This window comes from Cyprinus carpio, chromosome B10, assembly GCF_018340385.1.
Source record: "Cyprinus carpio isolate SPL01 chromosome B10, ASM1834038v1, whole genome shotgun sequence".
NCBI classification, from domain to species: Eukaryota; Metazoa; Chordata; class Actinopteri; order Cypriniformes; family Cyprinidae; genus Cyprinus; species Cyprinus carpio.
The window spans coordinates 14,326,122-14,351,845 of record NC_056606.1 but is presented as its reverse complement, the minus strand read 5'-3'; the positions used below and the strand labels follow the sequence as shown (position 1 = coordinate 14,351,845).

The 25,724-nt window shown below is 35.7% G+C and overlaps 2 protein-coding genes across 28 annotated transcripts in view; one reads left to right on the top strand and one right to left on the bottom strand.

Annotated features, from left to right (window-relative positions):
- Positions 1–22,694, bottom strand: part of dlg2 (discs, large homolog 2 (Drosophila)) — a 184,557-nt gene extending 161,863 nt beyond the window's left edge. For 25 of the 26 annotated variants that reach the window (XR_006155755.1, XM_042732720.1, XM_042732721.1 and 22 more), the window contains exons 1-3: positions 21,347–22,694; positions 18,803–18,934; positions 1,663–1,820 (exon numbers count right to left, since the gene is read on the bottom strand). Coding sequence is in view for 25 of the 26 variants with exons in the window: in XM_042732720.1 (XP_042588654.1) it covers positions 1,663–1,820; positions 18,803–18,934; positions 21,347–21,365 (309 nt within the window). In the remaining variant the exon portion in view is untranslated. Of the gene's footprint in view, positions 1–1,662; positions 1,821–5,458; positions 5,574–18,802; positions 18,935–21,346 lie in introns of those variants that run through there. The other variant, XM_042732733.1, reaches the window with a different exon arrangement.
- A 36-nt stretch (positions 22,695–22,730) lies between these two features.
- LOC109097880 (transmembrane protein 126A) lies at positions 22,731–24,705 on the top strand. 2 transcript variants are annotated; one of them, XM_019111497.2, is made up of 5 exons: positions 22,731–22,880; positions 23,388–23,506; positions 23,600–23,793; positions 24,181–24,295; positions 24,385–24,705. In XM_019111497.2, the coding sequence occupies exons 2-5, from the start codon at positions 23,394–23,396 to the stop codon at positions 24,581–24,583; spliced, it is 621 nt and encodes a 206-aa protein (XP_018967042.1). In that variant the 5' UTR covers positions 22,731–22,880; positions 23,388–23,393; the 3' UTR covers positions 24,584–24,705. The 2 variants fall into 2 exon arrangements, with proteins under 2 accessions (XP_018967042.1, XP_042588701.1); XM_042732767.1 differs by having other exon boundaries at positions 22,857–22,992.
- Positions 24,706–25,724: the final 1,019 nt, after the last annotated feature.

Sequence of the window (25,724 nt, the reverse complement as noted above, 5' to 3'; positions counted from 1 at the left end):
TTGAATTTAAAATGCATAATTTCAGTTAGGGTGAAGAAAACTTTTGGCTTCTCTTCAAAGGCCACAAGAGGGCGCATCGAGCAAAATATTACTAATGCACGTTTATTCAAAGCATATGTCAAAAAAGTGCATAATGTTTAAAATGATGTTTTAATTAAGTTGCTTAAACAACTATAAACAAAACAGCATCATGTATGTATGCATAGATTAATACAAAGGGGGTAAAGCCAATCACACAGAGAAATTTTATTTTTCATTTAAAGACATGAGATGGAGTGATATGGGGAAAAAACCCCGCCATAAAGTCTTGATATATGTTTTTTTTTTTAAGTTAAACTTGCATTAATTTTACATGGCTTTCTAAACATGTGGCTCTTTTGTGCGAGATGCGAGTGCAACGGTGATAGATGTCCCTCTAGAAAATGCGAAATATGTGTTCTGTGTGAACAGCTTGGTTTCAATTTTGATGTAAACAAGATCTTCTCCACATTGATGTTCTCTTTTTCCGCAATATTTTTAATAAGCGCTGCATTTAGTGGCTTCAACTAGATAGGTTAACAAAAACATTATAATGCAGCGACACTTACATCGCCATCGCATCTCGTGCGCCACCTATAAGGCTGCTTCCTTAGCACACCTAAAATACAAATGCAACGTTTTTGAAATTACATTTTTTTTTTTGACAGCCGTACAGAGCACATGCATTTTGAGTCCTCTACAGGAGAGAGCAGTTCTCAGCGCCGCCGATATGGTACACTTCTTCAGCGAAATAACGGTTGGAATACATTTTATTTAATTTATAAAGTCTTTACTATGCTGTAAATTATAGGGAAGAAACCGGAGCACCCGGCGTACCCCCACGCAGACACAGGCAGAACATGCAAACTGATTTCATAAGATATAAAACAGAATATAATTAATGTTAACATATGTTCTCGAATCACAATACTGTTTGTTTATGGGCAGGTTATGGAAGTCAGTCATGGTATGTTTCAGCTAACATTACGAGTGAAATGCGAGGCGGCACTCTGAGGTTCGCAGTGTATCTTGTTATTGTTTTTGTTTGTGCTTGTTATTTATTTATTTGATCTTATTTTACTTACTTTTTACTTGTCTTTTTTAGTTAAAATAAATTAAATTCTGAGTTTAAGTACACATGATTCTTGGGTGGGGAGGGGGCGTGGGTCCATTGGAAATAGTCCTGCCACCACAGCTGGAAAAATCCTAGAGGAAACACTGTAATAATAATAATAATAATAATAATAATAATAAAACAACCTTCTTGCATAATGCAGGACTTTTAAATATAAACAATTCTTTATTTTGAAAAGTCTACATTTCACTATTGCTGGCTGCTCATTCAAAAAGATGAACACCATAAAGTAAACATTATCATAATTTATCAACATTATATCATAAGCAATTGCTTGGTGTCAATACACAGCATCCATTTATTGTGAACTGTTCTGAAACCGTGAGTCTGCAGAATGTACTGTGCAGGGTTTTGACTTTGAATATGCAGCACTCATATTTATTTAATGAAATCATAGTCTTTTGAAGTTTAGCAATCAATTCAGGCAGTATCACAATTTTCCATCCTCTAAATTAAGACTTCTTAAAATGATAGTTTAAATGTTTGTTATGCCTTTTCTCTTGTCTCACCTTTGTCGGTGTGGAGGCTGGCTGCGGACCCTCTGTGGGTGAGGTTGAGTTGGTGGGAGTGTGTTCCCACTGCTCAGCCATGTGATTCACCTCCACCAGCTTCTGCTCACAGCTCTTCTGAGAGTTCAGCAGGGTCACTTCATAAAACTCCTGGATATCTTTGCAAATAAAGAGAGCGAGAGAGAGAGAGAGAGAGAGAGAGAGAGAGAGAGAGAGAGAGAGAGAGAGAGAGAGAGAAAGAAACACACTATAAATGTCTTTTAATACCTACTCCAACTCTGTAGTAGTTTCACACTACACTTTGTCTACTCTTTTTTTTTTAATTTTTTTTTTTTTTATCAAAAACCAAAAATCTCTAGCTGGCAGCAGATCAAATTAAACACAGGCAATTTATTAGACTGATTCATTGGCATTTAAATTAATCCAGCATTGTAAGAAGAAAATGAGGTAGAAAGAGAGAGAGAGAGAAAGAGCAGGCAAACACATGCTTATTTAGTCGGAAAATAAAAGCTGCAGATTTGAGCGGCAGCCATGGTACAGATTAATTTGTGTTTCTGGGTCAAAAATAATGTAATGCGAGTAGACACAAATTTCTAGCTAGCTTAGTCAAAAATATTCCAAGTCCAATCATAATCAGAAAATATGTAGGACTTTCCAGTAATTTACATTCCATAACTGCACGACAACGAAGCAGTTATTTATTTACATAAATAAAAAATGTGGCGGAACATTTTAAAGAGGTCATGAACTGAGAAATCCAAAATATTTTGTTATATAAGAGGTCATTATGCTATAAAAACATTCTGTAAGTTTCAGAACTCAAAACTTTCTCATTAGTCTAAAAACAGCTTATATTGAAGTTAATTTACCAAAACGACAGGTTTTGGAATGTGCCACTTTTTATGACATAACAGTGTGTCTAAACACCACCTCCACAAAAGATGATCAACACCTGCTTCTACATCACTACCTTTTCAGCCCCGCCCACCGATTCATGCATGTAGTAGCTTAATGACAAGAGCAGCAAACGCAGGTCCACGCAGAAATAAAACGATACTTAATTTGATTAACATTTTTTTAATGAATTGCTAGACATCAGTAAGAACTTGGTCCTTTGTTCATTTCATTTTTAATAATAGCCTATTACTTCTAAATTATCTTTTTTTATGTAAAAATCTTGATAACATTTTAAGTGGACCTCAGAGAACAGTACAAGATAAAAGACAAAGGCAACATCGAATATATTAGTTCAAGATCATATAAAGTTCAGCATAAATCTGTAATTTACTATATACTATACTATAATATATTACACTATAATATAATATATACCTTTAAAAAATATGAATTGAAAATGAAACAAAAAAGAATCTGTCTGCATCAAATTACAGTATGTGGGCACAGAGAGGCAAACAAATGTAATAATAAATAATAAATGTACATTTTGCATGTTCAGAAGAAGTGAGCTGCCCTGTCCTGCAAATAATGTAAACAGTCTTGTGTAAGAAATGTGCTCAGTGCAAAGAAAGAGAAGTAATGGAAAACTGGTATTTCTGTGTTTTTTGTTGTTGTTTTTTTATGTGTCTAATAGACATGAACAAGTTATTTGAAAAACATCGATGACCTTTGAAACATGTATAGTCTTCATGCTCTATGTTGAGTATGGTTTCAATAATAATAAACATTTGCATAAAGCATCCATATTTTTCCATGCCCATTTGGATAAGAGTATTAAAAACTTGAATTATTAATAGTATTAATTTAAGGTACATTCAGAACAGATAAAAATGTGTGATTAAGTTGCGATTAATTACAAGTTAACTCATGACAATCATGCGATTAATCGCGATTAAATATTTTAATCGATTGACAGCCCTGATTGACAGCCCATATATATTAAACGCAAATTAAATTATACATGAAATTCACATTAAATTAAACATATATATATATATATATATATATATATATATATATATATATATATATATATTTATATTTATATATATATATATGGGCTGTCAATCAGGGCTGTCAATCGGTTAAAATATTTAATCACGATTAATCGCATTATTGTCATGAGTTAACATATTTTTTTAACATTATTACTAGAAGACACAAAAGTCATTACATTAAGTAATACTAAATGAGGTCAGAGGTGCTGTGAGCTGTATTACTATTGTGGGTCAACTCTCTTCTGCCCTGCCTCGAGAGATGCTCAACAAAGACGTCAGAGATAGCCAAATATTTAAACTACAGTGCAAGCACTTGCAGTGACCAGCTGGAGAGCTCTGATCTTTCAGCCTGAACAACACAGATTTAAAAGCGACAGTTACATTAAGCCACATTGCATGGTGGGTAAAATTCAGCAGCTCTGCCGTGAATCCAGCCACAACATGCCATAGTAAATGCAACAGATCTTGCCTTGGAATGAACTAAGATTGTGCTCTGAGATAAGAAATAAAAGAAAAGGCCATTTGTGTGTTTGCACATAACAAAATAAATAAATACATAAAAGAAAAATCACTAAATTCAAAAACTAAATCTTATGAGCAGATGCTAAAATAAAGGATACTGTCAAAAATATACCATATTAATCAATTTCTGCCTAAATATCACACTAAAACTATAAAATCATAAATTAACATTGGATTTACTACAGAACATGTAAGAATCTTTCTGCAGTTTTTATTTTAATTGTATTTGTATTTTTTCATGACAATACTGGGTAATACCAAATTGCATCAGTTTTACTGTAGTAACAATGACTTTCAATTACTATATGATGCAATATGATGGTAGCATATGACAGAAAAATTACAAACCTGCAGGGATGCAAACTTACAAATGAATAAAAGTATTTGGGTAGTTTGCATGAAATTTGAAACTGTAACTATACTGCAACATGGTAAGCTATACTTTAAAAACTAATCTAAATAACATTTTCTAATTTCAGTATTTCTATACCTGCAGTTTAATGACATATTAATTGAGAAAATAGTGTAAAATAGTGAAAAAATAATGTTTTGTAAAATTATAGTGGGTTTGCTCCTCTGCCATAACACTCCCTTTGAAAAGTTTTGTGGTGATACTAGTAGAATATCTCATGGCTGAAAAGACCTTTCAGCCAATCAGATTTGAGAACTAGAAAGAAGAGCTGTGGTACATGTCTGTCTACTCATCCACAGACAAAAACCAAAAGACAAAAACATCCAATCAGCTAACCATACGTCATTATAGAGAGTCTGCATTGGTGCTTTGAATGTGATAATGCATGTAAATCTGCTCGGGAGACAATATAATGCTGCCAAATCTTTACTACAAAACAGGCATTTTCCACCTAACAAAAGAAGCATCGTTCAAACAGAAGCTTGCAAGTCTATTCCATCTTAGAGATAGAATTCATTTACATGTAAATAAAACCTAATAAAAAGACTCCATTTGTTATTCCTCCTACAGATGCCTCCCTGGTCCAGGGATGCAAGTTCAACACATATAAATAACACTGTTTATCAAGCATTTAAGTTGGTGCAAACACCAACAAGCTTACTTAAAATGTGATTTAGATGTGTCTGCATTTAAAGCGGAAAAATACATTGAAAGTGAGACCAAAGATTTAAATTTATGCAAATCCCACATCTCAAACGTGGGTGACAGAGTCTGAAAAACAGGGAATGCAAAGTTTCAACAACTAATAAACAGAAATACTATTATAAAACAAACTGTTAAAATAACCCATACCGACAACATGCACATAAAAATGTTTAAAAGCAGCAGTAATTTCTAAAAAACTTACAGAGTAGTAAAAGTCCTCTGTTCTCCACGGACATGCTGTGTAAAGTGTCATCACTGAAACAGCGAGAAGTATTGTGTGTGTGTGTGTGTGTGTGATGCCAGATGCCTGATCTAACAGCATGTGAGCAGCCAGCTTAATCCTTGCACAGGCCTCCTGTTCCCAACAATTCATACAATGACCTTACACCCTCACACACAAACAGAAAGAACACAGCTTATCATTATTTCAGACGCTTTCTCTTCGGTAGTGTTTAAAGCTGTTTAGTGCACTCAAACATGCCTCCTTTTCACCCCAGAAAGCCTAACAGTAACAAGTAGTCTCTACTTATACATGCATAAGAACAAAGCAGGTGGCTACTGATGAAGTTTGTTTGTTTGTGTGTGTGTGTTTGGCTGTAGGCTGGACAAGAGCAGCTGGGAGGGTGTTTAAGACAGTTGAACTCAGGGCACAGAGCTGCCCATGAGGACAGAAGCCAAGCTTTCTGATCACTGTAATCATCAGCATGTAAAAAACCTCCAACCACCTTTACAACCAGGAGCATTTGATCAAAGTATTTCTAAAAACACCTGATGAGTGTAGTGTTCTCAAAGAAACATCATTCTCAACCGTTCAAAAGTTTGAAATCAGTGAGATTCTTTTATTATTAGGGTTGGGTATCGAAAACCAGGTCCGTTTTAGAACCGGTTCCAAATTTCCAAGAACCGGGTATTTAATAAGAAGAGTGCATTTTGATTCTGCTTAACAATTCCTGAGTTCGCATTTTAATGTGATTTAAAATTATTTCAGTGCAGGAATGGAAAGAACTTGCGCCTTGTTTGCATGCAGCGAACACATCTGAAGCGCAATTACGAGCACAGATAACAACGATCTCAGTGTGGGTTCCCTGCCTGTGTTCGTTCTCGTTCCGTGCATTTCCACTGCAGAAAAGGTTGTTCCGGGCCTCACTTCTTTCATATTTACTGATCATTGTGCAGCAAACTATGTCAATATATCATCATAAACACAGCCATTTTTGTCTTAAGTGAACGTAAACAGATGAGAAAGAAAGCGCATGTACCGAATTTTTAGATCTGCGTGCGTTCTGTGTTAAAGAGACAGCAGCCTATAAACGTGCTGCCTGTCATTAAAGGGTTACTCCATCCCAAAATGAAAATGTTGTCATTAATCACTTACCCCCATGTCGTTCCAAACCTGTAAAATCTTTGTTCGTCTTCGGAACACAATTTAAACTATTATGGATGAAACCAGGAGGCTTGTGACTGTCTTTTTCAACAGTTAGTCTCATCTGTGTCTGTCCGCATCACCGTACCTCCTGGTTTTCATCCAAAATATCTTAAATTGTGTTCCGGAGACGAACAAAGCTTTTGGGTTTGGAACGACATGGGGGTAAGTGATTACTGACAAAATTTTCATTTTGGGGTGGAGTATCCCTTTAATGTTAATCAAAGAACTAAAGAAAATCGTTCACTGATCTTGACTGAATATATTTAACAACTTTAATTAATCTATATTTTATTAATGAAAAGAAAACTATGCAGTTTTCTTTTTAAACTTTTAATTACAGTTTCTGTACCAGAAATTTGATTAAGTTCTATTTATTTATGCTATTGCTAATTGATTTGTTTGTTCCTATTTACTTGTCTTTAACACTCTAATATTTGAAATTTATATCAATCTAGTTGTTTTTGCTGTGGTATTTTTGTTAAAAGCATAGGCAAAAGATCCTCTTGAAGTGTTCTGTATGCTGCTGATTTTTGCTTATGTTATTCAGCTGCAACAAAATGCTTTGTAAAAAAACAGAATAAATACTTGAATTAATTTTTTATATTGGATTTTTTTATCTCGAATCCAAACTAGGAATCGGAATCAATAAAATTCAAACGATACCCAATTTATTTAGTATGCATTAAACTGATTAAAAGTAAAATAAATCTTTTGTAATATTATAACTGTCTTTAATGCTTTAAATAAATGCTTATATAAAAGCTGGAATATTTTTTAATGTTCTATTTATGAAACAATCCCAGAAAAAAAAAAAAAAAAAACAACATCATGGTTTCCAAAAACCAAAAACCATGATGCTCTATTTTTCATGGATTCTTTCATATTATCAGTGTTGAAAACAGCTGTACTGCTTAATATTTTAAATATTTAGCAGCACAGCTGTTTTCAACACTTATAATAATAAGAATGTTTCTTGAGCACCAAATATTAGAATCATGTGACAATGAAGACTGGAGCAATGCCTGCTGAAAATTCAGCTTTGGCATAACAGGAATAAATTACATTTAAAAACACTAAAATAAAAACACTAATTTTTACCGGTACTAATATTTAACAACACTACATTTTATTGGAAATTTGATTAAAACTCATGCAGCCTTGTTAAGAGACATCTTTTAAAAACATTTTTAAAAAGTCATTCTGATCCCAATTCTGTGAATTAAATCAGCAATTTGCCACCCTGCTTTTTTAGATTTTGGTATCAACATTATGCATTCATTCAAACAGAGCAGTGTGGTTTAGCAGATGGCCATAAAAGTCTTGTTGGGACAAATCTGTAAAATAAAAGGGCTTGTCATCTGCTAATCGGGTATTATGAATCTGTTCAGATGGAGTCTCGACAGCATCCTGGCTTTCAAATCTCTTTGAAACAATTATTACTTAGTGGACAGCTTTCAGTTCATATCTAATCTAGAAAAATTATTAACTTGCTTTCACCGCTGACTGCACAAGAAAGAAAATGGGCTGAAAATGATGTTTGAAATCTGCAGTTGAATAACATGACAATTATCTAACACTTGTCAGCTATGAACATTTTGGTCTCCTTGGAATAGTGAAGATATAAGAACTACAAAAAAAAAAGACCTTCCCTGAACTCAAACCATGGTGGGCATAGCTGGCATGTTGGATGAGATCAGTTGGGATAAGCAAAAGTCTGTGCACCTGGTGCTTACTACTGCAGCCAAAACAATTTACAAGTGGGTGAAAACAGGACATGGCTGGAAACAACTCAATTTACCAAAACACAGATAGTCTCAGCCTCAGACAGCACACCCACAGACTACAGTTCACTGCTGCTCATCTCTGTATATTGCACACATCACTGGAAAGCAAAAGTGGAAGGCTTTCTAGAGCTATAGCAAGCTCTTATCTGACTGGCTGGCTTTGACAAGTCTGATGGATTTAAAAGATACTAAAAGTTTTCTTTGAGGAAAACTAAGGGACACTTTTTTTGAATGCTTCTAGTCAGTAAGGAAACATTAATCAAAAATGATAGTAAAACATTTAGAATGCTACAATGCTATTTTTTTTTCTAAAATTCTATTCAACCACAAATTCTGAAAAGAAGAAAATGTATCACAGTTTACACAAAAAAATTATATTATAATATCAACATAGGTAATAATAAGAAATGTTTCTTGAGCACCAAACCAGCATATTATAACAACTTCTGAAGGATTATGAGACACAGACTGGAGTATTGATGCTGAAAATTCCGCTTTGCATCACAGAAACTATATTTATAATAATATTTCACATATTAGTGTTTTTACTGTATTTTTGATCAAATAAATGCAGCTTTTTTAAGATTTAAGATATACACAATTTAAGATATTTTGGATGAAAACCGGGAGGCTTGAGACCAGTAGTGTAGCCAGAAAAGAGACTCTGGGTGTGCATATGAAAATCTGGGTGTGCCACATTTATTGTCAGATTACTGTGCAAAATGGTTAACCCTAACCATAACCATGCCCCACATAACCAAAAAACTATATAAAATAATATAGCTGCAAGCAGCAATACGGAGCCAAGCTCTGCGAGGCACAGCAAGCATTTAAGCACCAAGAGCAGTGCAGAGCCTGAAGAACAAAACATCAGAAATCGGGGACAGTACTTTTATGCGGCTAGCCCCGAAGATCATTTGAACGAAAAAAAACGGAACACTGTACTTTTCAAAATGGCTACTACTGTAATGGGCGGAGTCTTAATGTATGATATAGTTTGTGATCAGCATGATGAGAGCAATCAGGTGTACTATGTCTCATTGTCTCATAGGGCTGCCAGGGATGGAGAAACATCCTCATCAGGTGTAACGTTAGGCCTTGTGTCCGGCTGTCCATCAAGCCGAGTTTTTTTTTTTCTAAAAAATTTAAGAAGGGAGCTCTGCAACATATTGCTAGCTAGCAATGTGCAATCAAAAATTATCTGTTTGTATGCGCAGCAAAGATCTCTGGGAAGCTGCTGGGGTCACAGTCAGCTGCTGTTTGCTGATTGGTTGGTAGTCCGAATGTCGGCAGATATTTTTTTTAACGAAAATAATTTAAAAAATAAATTAAATTTTAACATTTTGAGCATTATGACACCATATATTGGATTTTTATTTCTGTGCCCCTGAGAGTATGATTTAGAATGTTCAGTGGCGTCACAGAACTGCCAGATTCAAACTGCTTTCGCGCGTTGGCTGGCGCTGAGCCAGAGACGGACACGCTCAGCGCTTGTCATATATCAACAATTATCATATAACTAATATGCAGTGTTTTCAACCACATAATGTTTATTTTAGGTTTCATACATTTAAATATACATAATCACTAGTAAAACAATACATTGGTAGTTTGTAAAAACACACTGATGTCTATGGAAGCAGTAAAAACTATCTATATATTCAAATGTAATTTGCCTGTGTGTTTTATTCATATATCAGACACACATAGCAGAACAATAAAGTTTTACTCTATTCTCACAGTTCAACAGCCACTTACTTTCATGTATTTCGGGAGAAACTGGGGAAATCAAGTGCTGTACCAAAGACAGTTTGGCTGTACGTTAAATCCGGCTGACAGGACTCTGAACTGCAGCGCTCATCTCGTTAGATCAAGATAATTTATAAAGGTTTTTAAACGAAGAATCGGAATATCAAATAGTTGACATGGTAAGCGTGTCAATGTTTGTGAATATTTTTTAATAAAAAATGAAAAACAAAATAATACGAATAGCGATACATCTGTTAGTTATTGTGGCCGCGGTGTCACGTGACAATCATGACGCGTCGCCATGGAAACAATGGGTCGGTTAAAATATTTGTAGCTAACTTATGCGTGAAAGGGTTGATTTTAAAAAATATATTTTCTAAGTAAACAACAATAGTTAGTAAACATGATTTTTTATTGAGACTATAAAAAATAATTCTGCATCTATTTTTAGGTGTGCCAGCTGCCACTGTGGGTGGCACCGGCACACCCTGCCACACCCGTGGCTACGCCACTGCTTGAGACTGTCCTATAGACTGCCAAGTAAGTTACAGTGTCAAGGTCCAGAAAACTATGAAAGACATCGTCAGAATAGTCCATCTGCCATCAGTGGTTCATCCGTAATGTTATGAAGCGATGAGAATACTTTTCTTAAGCAAAGAAAACAAAAATAACTACTTTATTCAACAATTCCTTTGTCAACATTCTCCTCTGTGTCTCTCAATATCACCGTATGCTGCGTATGCTCTTCTGTATCTGTTTCTACTTGTATTTAGCTATGATTTGAAAGAAAACAGCGCATCCTTGTGGCGCAGCTGATACAGAAGAGCATAAGCAGCATACAGTGATATGGAGAGACACAGAGGAGACTGTTGAATTGTTGAATAAAGTCATTATTTTTGTGTTCTTTGCTTACAAAAAGTATTCTCGTCGCTTCATAACGTTATGGTTGAAACACTGATGGCAGATGGTTTATTCTGATGATGTCTTTCATAGTTTTCTGGACCTTGACACTGTTATTTACTTGCCAGTCTATGGGATAGTCACAAGCCTCCCGGTTTTCATCCAAAATATCTTAAACTGTGTTCCGAAGTCGAACGAAGCTTTTACAGGTTTGGAACGACATGGGGGTAAGTGATTAATGACAAAAAAAAATCATTTTGGGGTGAAGTATCCCTTTAAATTATATTAACTTCAAATCTCAGGCGTTTTACAAGTATATAGTTTAGGTCAAAAATATTTAGCTGACACACACACACTCACAAAAAAAAAAAAAAAGTTTGAGAATCTCTGCATTAAATAACTATTCAAGTTATTTAAGTGTTGATTGGCGGAGATATACAACACTTTAAAAGTTTAATATATATTGGCATAATAATGCAAATAAAATATTCAGCATTGGTTCTAACTACAGAATGCAATGACTCTAAGTCATGCTGTTCTAAGTGTATCCATCTTGAGCAGAGCAGTGGGTTTAGATAGGTGATTGGGTACCAGATACAATAAGGAAATATCTTATCTGCTTGGTTTCCAAGGCAACCAGAAAGATTCATATTCATAATCACATCGGTCTATGCATGAACTCCTTTTTTTCCAACCCAGACCAACCCACAGAAACACAGAGAGTGCACACACACATTCATTCACACGCTGCAGATCGGCAGCTGTTCCACTCTTATGTAATGGATGGATGGATGGTGTGGGCTCAGTGCTGTAATCTCACTCCTCTCCAGGGAGCGATTATTCCAGCTCCTTATGCTACCCACCACTGCATACCAACACACACACCTCCTTATCTACTGACGCAGACTCCCGCCTCCCTGATTCGACATGATTCATAAAATCACTTTCCTTTCTGAAAATGGCCTTTGCATTGAAATGTGTTACAACTGACACATATAGAGCTGTTGTAAAACATAGGCAGCAGTTTAAATAAATTCATTACTATAAAGAAAATGCATCCATAGCAAAGAGATAGTTTAACCAAAAAAAGGGCGCTATGAATGGGTGCCGTCAGAATTAGAATTCAAACAGCTGATAAAAGCATCACAACAATCTACAAAGAAAAACCACACGACACAACATCCAACATTTAAGAGAAGAGCTGCATGTTTATAAGAAACAAGTTCATCTCATTCCGACTAAAATACGAGTATTGGGCAGAAACAATGGTTTAAACTTAAAACACCCTTAATGATGGCTCTTCTTCTTACAAACAACACACAACTTTTCATGTTAACTGATGGACTGGAGTCATGTGGATTACTTGTAGACTGTGGTGATATTTTTAACAGCTTTTTGGACACTCATTCTGACGGCACCCATTCACTGCAGAGAATTTATTGGTGATGTAAGTGATGAAATTGCTAAATTTCTCCACATCTGTTCTGTTAAAGAAACAACCTCATCTACACCTTGGAAGGCTTGAGGGTGAGTACATTTTCTCCCATTTTTCATTTTTGGGTGAACTATTTCTTTACATTTATGTACAATGCCACTAATGATCAGAGAAAGCAATGGATTTTGATAGTTTTATGGAAAATGATGTTGATTTCCTGGCAATGGCTTCTTTTGGTTTAGTGAGCTGAAGAAAAAAATCTCAGGACTGCTACACATCAGATGGCTCATATTTATCATTAGCATCTCACATTTAGAAAACTGAAAATGTTTCTGTTCCAAAGCAAACCAGTAAATTGCTCCCACTCTTTACTCTAAATACTGATGTGACAGGAAGAACAGCTTGCCTCTCGCTCTTGGCATACTGCCTCCATCGGCTTTGATAATTCTGCATTTCTCTGCTCCACCAACAAACTGACAAAATAATCTGACTGGCCGAGATCTGCCCAGTATGAAATGAATAACTGCTTCATAACAGCTGAAGATTACACTATAAAAAATTGGATGCCTTTTAATGTAGTGACTGATGAATCTAAGCTGTAGTACACGTTTCATCCTGCCTCACTGTTAAAATCCTGGAATGCCACATCTGGAAAAAGCTTCATAACACCTGATGGAACACCATCAGATATGAGATGCTGCTATAAGCAGTTATGGATATTCTTAAATGGTCTAATATGCTGCAGTGCTGCCTGGTGCTCTGTTAAATGTAGCTAAAATTATGCTGAATTACATCACTACCTTTACTCATTCGTCTTCTGGAAATAAGTTTTTCTGTCTGAAGAACTGCAGGCTGAACACTAAGACACTGGAACCCTTTCTGCTGAAGGTCTGCGTTACCATGGAGACAGCCAGAGACTGCACATTTCATATGATGCTAATCTTAAAAGACTGCGACAGGTGTACATCTGACAGAGTTTCCTCACAATTCCTGTCCTTCGTAATTACATCCTAAACCAACACTAGTTTAGAAGGGCCATTTAGTTGAAGTACACTTGAGTATTTCATTCAAAATGCAAACTGTGTTGTTTTAAAGGGATAGTTCTCCCAAAAATGAAAATTCTGTCATCATTTTTTCACCCTCATGTCATTCCAAACCAGTATGAGTTGGTTTCTTATGTTGAACATAAAAGAAGATATTTTGAATAGGTTTGGAACGACATGAGGACGAGTAAATGATGACAGAATTTTCGGGTGAACTATCCCTTTAAATACACCTGCCATTAATATCAGAAAGTGTTGTGTTTGAAAGTTCTTTCAATTAGACTTCACATAAGTGCATTCATATTAGACACAGTAAGTCTGATACTGAAAAGCGGCTTGTTTTTTTTTTTTTTTTTTTTTAATCTGTAAAGCATTAGAATGAAATACATGTATTGTATTCAGATGGTATGAAATGTATTTCAATGTAAAAGGTTTTTTTATTTTTTAATTCAACCCTAAATTCAAAGATATGACTTATTATTTCTGTCAAAGCTCTACATTATCTGACCAGACAGAACTAAAGAGCTCCCTCTGCTGGAAACACAGCCAACCACCACTGCACTGTACATCACATTTACTTCATACATCAATAAAATAAAATAATACACCGAAATAAAAGGCATTCATTTAGATTAAATATCTGTATTTATATCTATACAAATATAATTTGACCAGTTAACTGATTTTTTAAAGCATTAAAAAAGACACTGTAAATACTCTATATTTTTTGCTGTTGTTTATATTAAGTGAAACGTTTTGAAATTTGGAATCATATTTTATTACACTAATTCTTGGTTGAGAGACAGATTTTTTTTTTTTTTTTTTTTTTTTTTAAGAACAATAATGCATGATCAGGCAAAACAATTTCCACTAGATTTCAGACAATTAACAATAAACAAGAATATTGTCCTCATATTATTTTTTTAAAGTCTGTAAAAATGAAGCCACATTTAAATTATAATTATTGTTATTATTAGGTAAGAAATTTGACTAATAAAATACTAACTGATCTAAAATATATTTCAAATCTCAATAACATTTACATCATGGCCAGTTATGGGGTCAGAGAAATCATTTATTCAGTGAAAAGGTGTCAGAATCAAATAGGATGTTTCCAAAAAATATTCCCACAAAACTCCACAAGATGGCAACATTATTCTCTTTAAAAGAAGTGGATTGGAGACCCACTGCCATGCAGAGAAACAGAGGTGGGCTCAGCAGTTTCTGTGTGGTTGTGGCTATGGAGCTAAAGGCTTGGTAAGGAAAATATTCACATTACATTTGCATCTTTAGCCCAGCATTAATATCTTCCTAGAAACTTTGCTGTCCTTGAGGGCATCTAATAATTTTCAGCCATCTGTTTCTGAGGTGGGGCCAAGGCTGGTACTCAACTAAATGCATGTGGCATCACATTTCTGTAAACACTGACTTATTATAAACTCAAATTATGCTATCAAATGAACATGTAGGTTGACTATTTATCCACAGGCCAAGATTAAAAGTCATAAAAAGCACAAATAGTGAAAAAAAAGGTTCACACTAGATTTTAAAGGTATACAAAAAAGTAAGTTCTGTCACTTATGCATCCTCATGTCACTCCACATCTCATTTAGTTCGTTCACAATCTATTTCAAAGCTTGACAGACATTATAAACCAGTATTTAATGGGGAGAGCTACATACAAACTCTGCAAAAAATTCTACATGTGTTCCACAGAACTACAACAACAGCACACAGGAATAACATTAAGATTAGTATTGATGACAAAGATTTCATTTCTGGGTGAAGCTTGCCTTTAGGCACCATCTCAAAAAATAATTTTTACTCGTATCATAACGCAGTAAAGATCGAAAAGGCAATACACTGGCACATGCTATGTGACAGCCTCAATGTATAAACAACCTGTCACAACAGGTGAAGACAGTGATCTCCGTAACATTAAGATGAGATGCTGTGACCCACTGGTTCTAGTAGTATGTTATTATCTGGAAGAGCTTTACACCAATACCTTTAACACCTCTGTGATCTATGCTCCCATTAATACAGCTCAACCTGTCAGAAAACTATAACTGTATATCTATATACTCATATAATCACTCAGAACACTCATTCACTATCTTCACAACTCTCACAATTTGTTTCCCAGTAAAATCTAGTCACAAAATACACTATGAGCCACTGATCTCAGATCTGGGTCAGACATTTACCTGACAAACAGTATTACACTGACCTGTAATTAGAGAAAACATTCTCGGACAAAAGTCCTCACCCAGTGTCCTTCAATTAGAGGCATGGCTTCCACCACCATGTGAGACACATTAACTCACGTCCACTTGCTCAGGGACATAAACAGGACCAGACGAAAGAGAGAGGGGAAAGAGAGAGATAGCATGCTGCTGTCACAAAGCAGCAGGATTAACAGTAGAGAACACGCTACAGGGAGACTAGATTATTCTAGAACAGGAAAAAGGCAAAAATCACTGTTAATCTTCCTTCAAAAATATTTTAAGTGTAATTATCTTAAGTGTAAATATATTAAGTGAACGTTTTAACAGTAAAGTGACAATGAATTCAAAATTTCAATCCAAAGAAGTTACTTTGTTTATGGTTGACATCCCCACATTTCCAATGTGTAAATTCCTATCCTTGTTATTATTTATGCTAAATTATGGTAGTAAAATGGATTTTGAAATGCTAACATTAAGTAAGCTAGAACAACACACTCTCACACAGACACAATGAATGATTTAATCCTTATTGGATCCTGCTGTCTGTGACACCAAGCCAGACTAAACTTATGATGAGCATTCTTGAACTCTAGAAACTGTAGCAGAGCAGTCGTATTGTTCTAGCTGTGGAACTCGGACCAAATAGAGCTCATCCATCCCCTGGTATCAGGAACTCCCCTCCTGCAAGAGTAACAGATCTGATTACAGTTTAGCAAAATGAGCAAAAAAAAAAGGCTTCTCATGGGACGGTCTCTCTGTGAAACAGGAGTACGCCGTCATGGCTTTCTATTAAGAGGGCAGTGTCCAACCTTGCTCAGATGACAGTGACAAATATGGCCCATTAAAAACCTCTATGGAACAAATTGGCAGACTGTGGTTGGTTTCCCGATTAGACCGCAGTGGCTCGGTATCTAAAGGATTCCAATGAGCAGCTGTGATAGAGAATATTTAGCCAGGAAATCTCATCAGAAAGGACAGACTCTAAAAAAAAAGGCAAATCCATTCCAGAGAACTTTTGATTGAAACAGTAAAATACTGAACTCAGATCTGAACTCAGCGTGATACAGGAGGGTGCTTTCCTGTCACAAACAACACAGGCCATTTCATTCTGGCTTCTCCATTCTGAACGATTGTGTACTGCCAAAACTAGTACTACAATGTTCTGTAAATCAAAATGTCAGGGCCTTCAGGGTTCCAAATCAACAGAATCTTACATTTTTATTTCCAACTTTTCTTCATGAAACAACCTATGCTGTCAGATGTAAATGTTTCCTGGTGAATGGGAGAATAGGTTAAGCAGTTAAGAGGCTGCACTTCTCTAGCATGATGGCAAACCATCCAGATTACACTCATGCTAATGCCTTCTAAGATGATTACTGCTATTTCAGGAAGTGACCTTAACCTTTAATAGCATTTTATTGAAATCAATAGAAAGGGGACAAGATCTACATGATTGTTTAAATTAGTTTTTAGTATCAAAGATGCAAGCTATTTATACAGTTAGGTTTTAAATGTGTTAGGTGGAGTAAAACATTCTGCCAACATCTGTAAATGACTGCAAGAGGGCAGCAAAGAACGTGAAGGCCTGTTAGGATCACGTCACCTTTTCCAATTAATAGAAAGCAATCTGCCGTGAACATAATCAGTGGGTTGAGGCAAAGGTCAGAGAAGAATAAAAGGAACTACAGATATTACAGATTATGGACAGAAAAAATAAGGCAATATTTTGCAAATATTACATTATCCAAGGCTAAATCCCTGATCATAATACCACAGCTCCAGCAATTATACACACAACTCCAATTTAGCATATTGCATCTAAACACATTGTTTTTTAATTACGCAATTTTTCTGCATGACTAATTCTCATCCAACACAGTAAAAGCTTTGAAAACTTAGGGCCTTGATTCAAAAATCTTGGCAAATGCAGCTAAAACATAAGCGGATGATTAAGAAATTCTGCAAAATGCTTCTATGACAGACTACCATTTAAAGCAAAAGCTGTGATTATTTACAAAGCTTGCATGACTCCCTAAACTTTCATGAAAACCAATGGGATATTTATATAAAGCAACTATAAGCAATTTCTTTAAAGAAATAAGGAAATACTTAATTGTGTTACATTCACACTTTTCTTAAAATTGAGCAAACACTTTCTGATTGGTCACCTCTGTGCTGCACATTTCTGAGATTCTTTACTAACTGATTGAATGAACCTTTGCTTTAGACCAGAATAAAGATCTGCATCCTAGAAGAAGTTAACAGACTGAGAGAGCACAGTGGTCCATCTCATTATAGAAATTATGAAAAGACATTATATTCCAGAATCATCAGTGTCTAAACATTTAATAACATCATGGAAGTCAAAACCATCAATCTCTAGATCTCACTAATGCTTACAAAAAACACATGAGAGCGTTTGTCCTTAAGCTGCAATTGACCTTGAGTATGAATAAAGGAGTTAAACCAATCAAGATTCAAAACCAATCTCATTCTCCTTTACAGAAAAGACAAAAGCTTGCCTTGCGGAGATTTGAGCTTATGAAGAACACGTTTAAAAACCCAGAGGCACAGGGAAGCATCTCCTGCCACATCAGCAAGGTTAAAAATAACTTTATTTCAGAAAAAAGCCCTAAAGCGGCAGAATGTGCCCACTGCTTAAGAATGAACTATGAGCAAATGTCACCTCAGCAGACAAAGCACATGCAATCTTAATGGAGCAAATAATAAAAAAGAAAACATTGACCTTAAGACATAAATACATTGTTTTAAACTAGAACAATGAACATTAGAACACTCTTGGCGTGAATAAACTCAAGCAAATATCCTAAAAATCTATTAGTGAGTTACATCTGTATGCTGCTCAGAAAAAATCACTTATAAATAACTTTATTCTGCACCTCGTGTTTTCACTGACCTATTTTCCTACTACAAGGAAAAATGATTCTTTTTACAACAAAAGAAAGAAAACATAAGCTTACCTATGAGAGCCTGGAAAAGACTGCTTTTGAAAATGCCCATGACTCTTAAGATGGCAGTTTTGAGCTGTTGTTCCTCTGGTTTCTTCAGTTTGGAGCAGTAGTCCTCCAGGAGGCTTATTGCTCTGGCTGTGTCTGTAAAACAGAATAAATGTTATGCTACTTGCATTTATTTTTTAATCTACAACATTTAACATGGAACTACCTAACATGTATGATTTTTTTAATTTACAATTACATTTATTTTTAAATTAGAGTGCATTAGAGTGCAGGCCCACAAACAGAAAAAAAAAAAGAAAAGAAAAAAGAAAATGTATAAAATCAAAACAGTCACTTTTTAATTTTAAAGGAATATTTCACCCCAAATATTGAACATTTCTTGAAAACGTTCTCACCTTCAGGCCATCCAAGCAAGTACATGTAAGAGTATATTTTGTCATCTGAACATATTTGAAGGAATTTAACATTACATCACTTGCTCACCAATGGATACTCTGCAGTTTAAATAGCTAAAATACAATAAAAACATCACAATAAATCACACAACTCCAGTCAATCAATGAATGTCTTTTTTTAATGTTTGTAAAAAAAACAATTCCATCAAGGCATTTTAACTATAAACCATCACTTCCGGCCTAATTCTTTTATCCAAAATAATGATTCCTTCAGTGATAAAGTCCATCCCCTGTTGTCTTCTCACATCAAAATCCCCTGACATGTATGTTAAGAACTGTTTTGGAAAATTGTCCCATGTAAACAGTGCTTGATCTGTGCATATTTCTTACTGCAGAAATCAATATTATGGATAACAACGTTTTAAAGTTAAAAGCATCTTAATGATGCATTTGTTTACTACACACACATAGCATTTTGCTTTACAAGACATTATGGACAGGGGTCATCTGGATTATGTTTTTATCAATGGCTTGGACTCTTTTCCTGATGGCACCCATTCACTGCAGAGGACCCACTGGTGAGCAATTGATGGCCAAATGTTTTCGATGAAGAAACAAACTTAACTACATCTATATGGAGTGAGGGTGAATAATTTTCTGCCAAATTGTTATTTTTGGTGAACTATTCCTTTAATGGACATTCCTAGTCAAACTGTAAATGATTCATTGATGCAGGTTTCGCTCTGTATGTCACATTATAAAACTAAAATGGGTTGTGAACAGAGATTTGCATTGAAATTAATGACTCAGAATGTCTGAACTGACAATTAAGTTTTACTTCCAATGGGACATCCTTAAAGAAAACAGCAAAGAAACTGCCTTTAAACAATTCACTGTATTTCTACATGCTTTATAACATAGTAACCAGCTAACAACTTACAAAGACCCTGAGAGACTCTTTACTACTGGCACAGATCATCAGAGTGACTGAGCATGACTCACACAGACAAACAGACACTAGGGATGGGACTGGGGTTAATTCCTGTCTTCAACAGATCGTTCTGAGCAACACAATTTAGAAAAACTTAAAGAGCAACAATTAAAAAAAAAAAATTGTAATTAGTAACGTGTAAACGATTATTGTGCATGCATTAATGAGACTTCTGCTAATAATAAACTACTAGAACAATAAAATTGGAGATCTACTACATTTACAGTGTGCATAAAAAAACTTGTAGGCATTTAAAGAGTAACTAAAAACGCAGCTGCATAGCGGTCTGAAATATAAATACAAACCAGCATCCGAGATCATCCGAGGTCATAGGCAGGTTGGCCATACTTGTGTCTATTTTTACATACTACAAACTTACAGCAGAGTATAATTACACTATTAGTAGGTCTACATATATAATTACACATATTTTAGGCTTAGGAGGTACAGAAGTCAAAATAAAATAAGGATAACTAAGGCATGGCCACAACAGTCCTGCTAACATGATCATCTTTGCCTGCTTCAGCAACCGCAACACATTCAACTAATCAAGTCCTGACATTCTGCATTACCCAAAGACACTGAATACATGTGGAATTTGACATCTGGCATGCTATATTTCACCATTTTACACGTTCTGACAAATAAACATTATGCATACAGCTTTTATTGCCTCATATTAAGAGACTGCATGTAATATTCGTTCTTTTGAAATATTTTGGTCTACACTATATGCGATTAAAATTATGAAGAAGAAGAAGAAAAAAAGAACCGTAACCGAAACCGGTCAGTATACAGTTTTTTTTTTTTTTTTTTTTTAATTTAGGTTATAAATATAACAGATTACTGGAGTACGTTTTACAAGTAAACCCTTTTCAAAATGTCATGTTTAGATTATTGTGTTAGGCTACTTGTCATTTCTTCGTAAATATTTGTAAAATGTACTAGCAATGTCAGAATAAAATAAAAAAAAATAAAAAAAATAGGCTACACTTTTTTTCAGTGTACAATTTCTCGTATTTATTCATATAAGTTTTAACCTGAAATAATAAATCTTAAATTAATCTTAAAAAGTGCGTACACTATGTAAACGACCGGTATACAGTCATATAATAATCATGTTTTCACAATTATGTACATACGTTGATGTTTATTTCTCACCTCGTTTTCTTAAGGGCATAATTACTCCTTTATGTCCTCGTGGGATTGTCACGCATGGAAACAGCAACACAAAAGTTTCGCCCTCATCTGCTGTCAGTGTCTTTGAGAAAGTGTCACCTGCTAAAGCTGCAAGTTCCTGCTCAGTTCGTTGATGTAGATGTAAAAGCGAACAGAACGGCAGCTCTCGGGGTCGTTGCTTGTAATTGTCAATTTAAACAGGAAGAGACACGCGCCGAAACATCTTGCAGAGGAAAACACATGCTGAGCGCATGATTGTCGCTCATGAGAAATAAGTCCATAATCCGATAGAAAGAGTGGAGAGTGATCGAGTGCACCTTGGTGTATACGAGTCCATAAGAAATGCTCTCCAGTGTCTGAATATGTTCTCGGTATTGAGCTCTCTGGGGATTATTTTGCTGGAATATTCGCGCAACCACCGACTCCTTACATGCCTTTGGTGTTTAACTACATAAACATAATTCAATCACGCTGTCCATAACACAACCCATACAGTCCTGACAAACATTAAAGGCGCAGTGACTAACTAAACTAAATCTAACCACTAGTTTTTGCCCCAAAGGTCCATATGCATCAAATTAGAAAGGCTCTCCAGTACATGGCTTGTCTTGGATTAGATCCAGTCAATCATTATTTTAAATCCTTAAACTGCCAATATGGAGATCCAGCAACAGTTCGAGGAATAAATACACATGACATCCTGGTATCTCACAAGCCTGTGTAAGTTGAATGATGCATGCTTGTAAACATTTCTTTAAGAACAACTTGTCCTATAGGTTACAAGGTGAATGAAGTTCACGTGTTTTATGTTTTAGATTCTGATCCTTGAACAGAAAAAAACTGAGAATTAAAATTGGAGACTTTCGTGATCATCTTGCTGTTCGACAAGCGCAATCCACTTTCACGTCACTTTAAGAAACAAGCAGAACCATCACCATACAGGCAAATCCAGACCTCAAGGTAGAGACAGAAGGCAGATTTAACTACTCCCCCCATGAAACAGCAGCCTGTCGGTGCGACGCCTGTCGGAAAACACCTCCAAGTTTCATCCAGCTTTCCGATAACGCATGGCTCCACAATTGCCTCTGTAATTAAACCAATCTGAGCAAATATATCCCAAAGGTCCTCGTCAAACGTCCCGAAAGGCAGTTAAGAACAACTTCATCTCCTTTCCCGTCATTTTTTCGGTCAATCTTTACGGCATCTTTTGCCAAAGCTGGTTTGCAGACTCTCTCTACGGTGGGTGCAGTATCACCAGCAGCAGCAGCATCATCACCAGTTTCGCCTTAGCAACGAGAGGGTTGACCCGCGGGGATTGACAGGGCGCGTCCTCCAATGGTGTTCGTTCTTTCGGTCAGTTGGCGCACGCAAGGACCAATAGGAATCGCCGTATTGTTCCTGGAACTCGGGGTGAGAGTTGACTGGAACATGTGGTTAGACATGGCTGCGCCCTGAGGACCGTGACTGTTGAACACTGGATGGAATATTAAGCGTTTATTTGAAAGCTCTTTAGTGGGTAAGTTGTAATCCTACGATGCATAAATACGGTAGATATCATGTGCAACTGAACTTCTCAATAAACAGACAGAATTACGACTGTGTGGGACATTCAGCTAACTTACACAGAGGTAAAACAAATCAGCTGTCATTCGTTTTAATGAGTTATTGTGCTGCGTTTTTAAAACGACATATCAGTAAGTTCAGTTTTTAAAGAGGCGTTGTACTAATATATGTCCTCTACAGAGTAGTAATATAAATTTCATGGATATCCAGATAGCAAGCTAGCATATAATGATCTAGTTACTTACTAACATACACAGTAATATCCCTTGTAAGTTTATAAACGGACTCATTAATTATCCGCTTGTAAAAGTAAACAATTATATATGTTCATTTATTATTAATCTTATATTAAAACTCACTGGACGATAATCCGCTGCAGGTTTGCTTCTGACAAACCAAACGTTGATATTCAAACAGCAAATTTTAATGTTTATATTAAAACATCTGTATCTCCTTTTAGATCAGCATGACAGACAACGGGATGTTTGTGAAAGACACAGGCCAAGGCCAGACAATATCCAGGGCGATGATTATTAAAATGCTGAATAAGAAGTTTGAAAAACTCCCTGATTTCGACAAGTAAGTTAGTTTCATATCATACATACGGTATTTCACACATTTGTTTCCCCTATTGCAGTTAGCTAACGAAAGTTCCCCGTTTGTCCCTCACAGAAAACTCTTTTCATACGGCCCTATATATTTGGCTGGCAACGCTGGGTTTGCTGGCTTGGTTGCCAACAGCTTTTTCAGACGTGTACTCAATGTCACCCAAGGACGATTTACTTCCAGCCTTCCCATGGCTGTTCTTCCCTTTCTGACAACTGCAGCACTTTACACTGCGACCGTAACGAACCCTTTAATGTCAGGTATGGATGCAGTATTGAATGAACATTGGTATTAAGAAGCTCCCATGCGATTCGCATCCAGAGTTCAACTTTGACCCCTTTCCTTTGCCGCTCACCTGTCGAAGCGTCAGCCAATCGTCATTGGTAAAATCAAATGACGTTGTGCACGTGCCAGTACAAAAATCAAAACATGATTGGTGAGGTTTGGTTTAATCTACAGCTCTCTTTTTTTTCGGCATCAATACGGTTACCAGGAATTTTAACTTTCTAGGTTAAGTATATATATTTTCGCTTCGTTTGGCGTTTACTGTGTGCACTGAACGCTTTCTTGTTACCTGCAACACCCTTACAGAAGTCACGTGAAAGCTCCTTATATGCGTTTCTGAACGTTCTACATTGTAATTGCAGGTGACCTGAACTGCCCAACCTGTACCCTGATAAGAGGGGCTTTGGTTGGTGTAGTTGGTGGTGGCATATATCCCATTTTGTTGGCCTTACCTGTCAATGCTGGTCTTGCAGCCAGGTTAGTCCACATAGTTACTACACACTGCTTTTCTTAGAAATAAAATGTTATGTATGACTAATTGTAACTGATTTTCAATTGTCTTGCAGGTATAACAGTGCACCAATGCCAGAAAAGGGGAACATGATACGCTTCTGGACAAATGTCAGCAAACCAATTGTACAGAAGATGTATGTTGTTTTGCTGTTGCAGGGTTTGTTTGGAACCTACTTGAGCTCTAAACAGTTTGATATCTACCTTAAGATGCTGAAAATAACCGATTCTGACAGTGAAGAGCTTCGTGGTTAGCAGTTATTGTCATTTATATTGTAAATCTTTTTGTTAAAATAAGTGAAACATGCTTGCCCAGTGTCATAAGCTTCTTGTCAGATTTGGTTTTGATGTCTGATCAATAAATTACATTAACTATACCTTTGTACTTTCTGCCCATAAGTTGAAAAGGGAGAAATCTAATCACAAATTTTGAGGTACTTAAAAAAAAAATGTAATGTTGTTTCTTATACCTCAGAAGTCTCCGAATAATGTAAACTGCCTGGCCATTATTTTACTACAGATACTACAAAACATTAGAGCTTTGCCTAAACAAAAACAAAGGTTTATGTTCATGTATGAAAGGAAAAAAAAAGTGGATAAAAAGTGGTGCGCAAACATAACTTTAGCTAATGTGTAACTTCTAAAACTATCAAATGGAGAACATGTGAACCAATAACCAGTTCAGCCACTAATAACAAAAACAATGCACTGGGAAACAAGCTTATGGATCTTAATTACAATGTGCCTTTACTGCCACAGATATCTTTTAATGTGAATTTCCAATTCCCGACCACAACAATCAACCAAACAATTCTGAAATGTAAACAGAAATATCAGCATTAGCTTTTAAATAAAATCATTAAAACTATTTAGTCCTAGTGTTTCAGAAGATCTAGATAAATATTGTCATTTGTATTTTTCAGTAACATTTACAACAGTTTTATCATCTTGTTGATATCATCTTACAAGCTGTTATCAAGCTACTATCAAAAAGTGTTTCTAAATCTGGTGCAACAGTGTTGGAACAGATTCATTTAAATGTTAATTCTATACACTCTGACAGCAGTATGAAGTACCATGAATAAAAATAAAAACATCAACTGCAGTTATACATTTCAGAACTGCTTGGGTTGATCTGTAATACTACAGCGCTGCAGTCGTTAGATATGATCAACAATGGCCCAAACAGAATAAGTGCTTTTTTTTTTTTTGGTCAGAGTGTTACCACAGCCCTTAAGGAATTTTGCAGTATGCACTTGCATATAATAGGCAGAAACCATCACCACTCTTTATCCACCCTGAAGAGAGATAAGAAAAGGCTTTTGTAGAGAGCGAAGAAAGTGCTGTGTAAAAAGAGAAGGAGAGTGTAGTTAACATCTTATTAGGACACAAAACA

Bases quoted from the DNA above. Each gene is read 5' to 3' on its own strand.
- LOC109097880 (XM_019111497.2), top strand. From the start codon at position 23,394: ATGACAGACAACGGGATGTTTGTGAAAGACACAGGCCAAGGCCAGACA. The intron at 23,794-24,180 runs GTATGGATGCAG...TTGTAATTGCAG, and splicing joins AACGAACCCTTTAATGTCAG to GTGACCTGAACTGCCCAACC. The intron at 24,296-24,384 runs GTTAGTCCACAT...ATTGTCTTGCAG, and splicing joins AATGCTGGTCTTGCAGCCAG to GTATAACAGTGCACCAATGC.